The sequence below is a fragment of the Monoraphidium neglectum genome (genome assembly GCF_000611645.1).
Source record: "Monoraphidium neglectum strain SAG 48.87 unplaced genomic scaffold scaffold03885, whole genome shotgun sequence".
In the NCBI taxonomy this organism is placed as follows: Eukaryota; Viridiplantae; Chlorophyta; class Chlorophyceae; order Sphaeropleales; family Selenastraceae; genus Monoraphidium; species Monoraphidium neglectum.
In genome coordinates, this window is record NW_014009744.1 from 1 (window position 1) to 2,601 (window position 2,601).

General features: G+C 64.0%; 1 protein-coding gene across 1 annotated transcript; it reads left to right on the forward strand.

The window, feature by feature from the left end:
- Window positions 1–40: 40 nt before the first annotated feature.
- Window positions 41–2,128, forward strand: MNEG_13533 (hypothetical protein; the record flags this gene model as incomplete). The annotated part of the gene is made up of 5 exons (XM_014037994.1): window positions 41–52; window positions 358–450; window positions 891–986; window positions 1,457–1,546; window positions 1,877–2,128. 5 exons carry the CDS (start codon window positions 41–43, stop codon window positions 2,126–2,128), a joined length of 543 nt encoding a protein of 180 aa, XP_013893448.1.
- Window positions 2,129–2,601: the final 473 nt, after the last annotated feature.

A 2,601-nucleotide genomic window follows, 5' to 3' on the forward strand; every position in this document is an offset into this window, starting at 1 on the left:
GCTGCAGCAGCTGCTGGGCCTGAGGCTGCGGGACCCCATTATGGTCATGCTGGTGGGTGGTGGGCTGTTTCATGGGGGGGTTGTATCGCTGATATACACACGCACATATGTGGGTGTGCTCCTTTTCGCGCTTCGGGAGACGGGCTTTCACGGCGGCAGGGCGCAACGGCGCCAGGTGGATCTGGGGGGCGTCAACAGCGCGCTCATTGCTCCTGGATTGTTCCCCTCCAAGCGACTCTTCTGACTAGGAACACGCTGCCCGGCCAAGGCTCATCAGGGGGCTTCTGTCTTCCTTGCACCCGCTGCCTCACACCCCCTCCCCCTGCCTTTTTACCTGATTCCCCCCTCCCCCCACAGCACGCGCGGTCCCTGGAGGCGTTCAGCCGCTTTGTGGCTCTGCAGGAGGACCTGTTGGTGCCCCTGGTGCAGGCCAGCTTCGAGTGCCTGCAGGTGGGCGCAAACTGACTTGCTTCTGACGTGCCCGCGGGCAGTACTATTCATACTTTCCTCCCACTAGCGCGGCGGCGCCTTGTGCGCATGGAGGGAAAGGCCCGGCGTCGCAACCTGCGACCGCCGGCGGCTGTTTGGGGAAGGGGGTTGAGGAGAGCGAGGCAGGCGGAGCGGCGGCAAGGACGTGGCACAGACCTATGCGGGGCTGCGCCCTGTCTGACGCTCTGCGGCAGGCGCGTCGCGCGCCCGTGTCCTCCATGTCCCCCATGCTTCACGCACACACACACACACACATGCGCACCCACACACACTCTCTCACGCGCATGCATCGACATACACACACAGACACCCACACACACACACACACACACACACGCACGCACACACACGCACACACATCTCTATTTCGAACAACCTCCGAACAACCTCACTCCCGCCAGGTTATCCCCATCGAGCAGAACGGGCAGCTCCCGCCGCCGGCCAAGGTGTCCCAGCAGTGGAAGGAGGAGGCAGTCGCGCGCACCGCAATGGCTAAGGTGCGCCGCGGCCGGGGCAACTGCTGCGCTGTCAGACCTTTATGTTCTCTCCTTGGTCGATCGCAGCCTCGCGCCTGCATCTTTGGCCCCCAAGGCGTGGCGGCGGTGCGGTCCCGCGGGGGTCCTGCTGTGCTTTCCGCCCCGGCGCGGCCGCGACCGGCCGCCCCCACCCAGGACACCCTGTTGCTCCCTCACTGCCCCCCAGCCGCCGGCCCCTTCAGCTGTCCCCCATCCCCCCACTGAATCACCCCTCACGTTGCCTCGCTCCCTCCTGCCCCCATGTCGCACCCTCAATCTCGACACCTGAAACCCTCGGGCCTCAAACCCCGAACTCTGAACCACGATCATCCTCTCACCCAAACCCTGAACCCTGAAATCCTCTCCTTTGGACCGCAAACCCTGGACGCCGACAATCCTCCCCCATCACCCTAGACCCTCAACCCTGATCCACACCCGCATCGCATCCGCAGGTGCTGCTCAACTGCGCGAAGGAGGCGCCGGCCGCGTTCCTGCCGCACCTGCAGCCGCTGGTGGCGCGCGTGCAACAACTCTGGGACCAGGTGGGGCCGCACGGCAGCACCCTGCGCTTTGATTTGCATTCGGAACATTTGGGTTTTGGATTTTTGGTGTAAATGCGTATCAGGTTTTAGGGCTTGGGTGAACGAAAGTCCAACCCTCTTGGCATGACGGGCTTTGCTCGGCAACGCCATTGGCGAGAGGCAACGATGGGGCGTCTGCGGGCGGAACGACCACCCTGGAGGAAGCGGACGCTCTTTCCTCCATTTCCCTGGATCCCCTTCTCCCCTCCTCCCCCTCTCCTCCCCCTCTCCGCTGCACCTCCTACCCTCTGATTCCCTGATCCCCCCTCCCACCCTCCGCCCCTCAACCAGGGCGTCCTGCGCCAGGGGGAGAAGGTGTCACTGTACGAAGGCCTCATGGCCGCCGCCACCAGCGGCGGCCCAGAGCTCCAGGGGCAGCTGCTCGAGTGGCTGCTGCGCCCGGTGCACGCGAAGTGGAGCCGGCCCGAGTGGCGGGCGTCGCTGGAGGGGCCTGCGGCGTTCGCGCGGGAGTACATGAGCTTTGAGGTGGCGCCTGGCGGCGGGGTCGTGGTGGAGAGCAGGTGGGGGAGGCGTGTTGCATGAGCGTGTGTGTATGATGTGTGTTGGTGGGTGTGAGTGTTTGAGTGTGAGTGTGTGGGGTGAGTGTGTGTGTGTGTGTGTGTGTGTGTGTGTGTGTGTGTGTGTGCGCGCGCATGCATTCATGTGTCGGGGTGGGTGAATGGATATAAGACATTCGTCCGTGTGTGGTTGATTGGGAGTGAGACTTTGTGTGTTTGCGCGCGTGTGTGTACTGATGTGTGTGTGTGTGTGTGTGTCTTGCATGTGGCCATTTTGTGCATGTGTGGGTGCGCACACGCGGGTTTCGTGTCAAGGGTGCAGGGCGGGCGCCAGGGCCCAGCATTGCTGCCGACCCCTTGGCAGCGTGCAGAGTGCAAATCACCCGGCAGCCTCCGTTTTGGGAGGGACGGCCAGCAACGCCACGTCCCCTCGCTGACGCCAGGTGATGTCACACCTCACCTTGTCACCCATGGTTTCAACCCCCCCCCCCCCCCCCC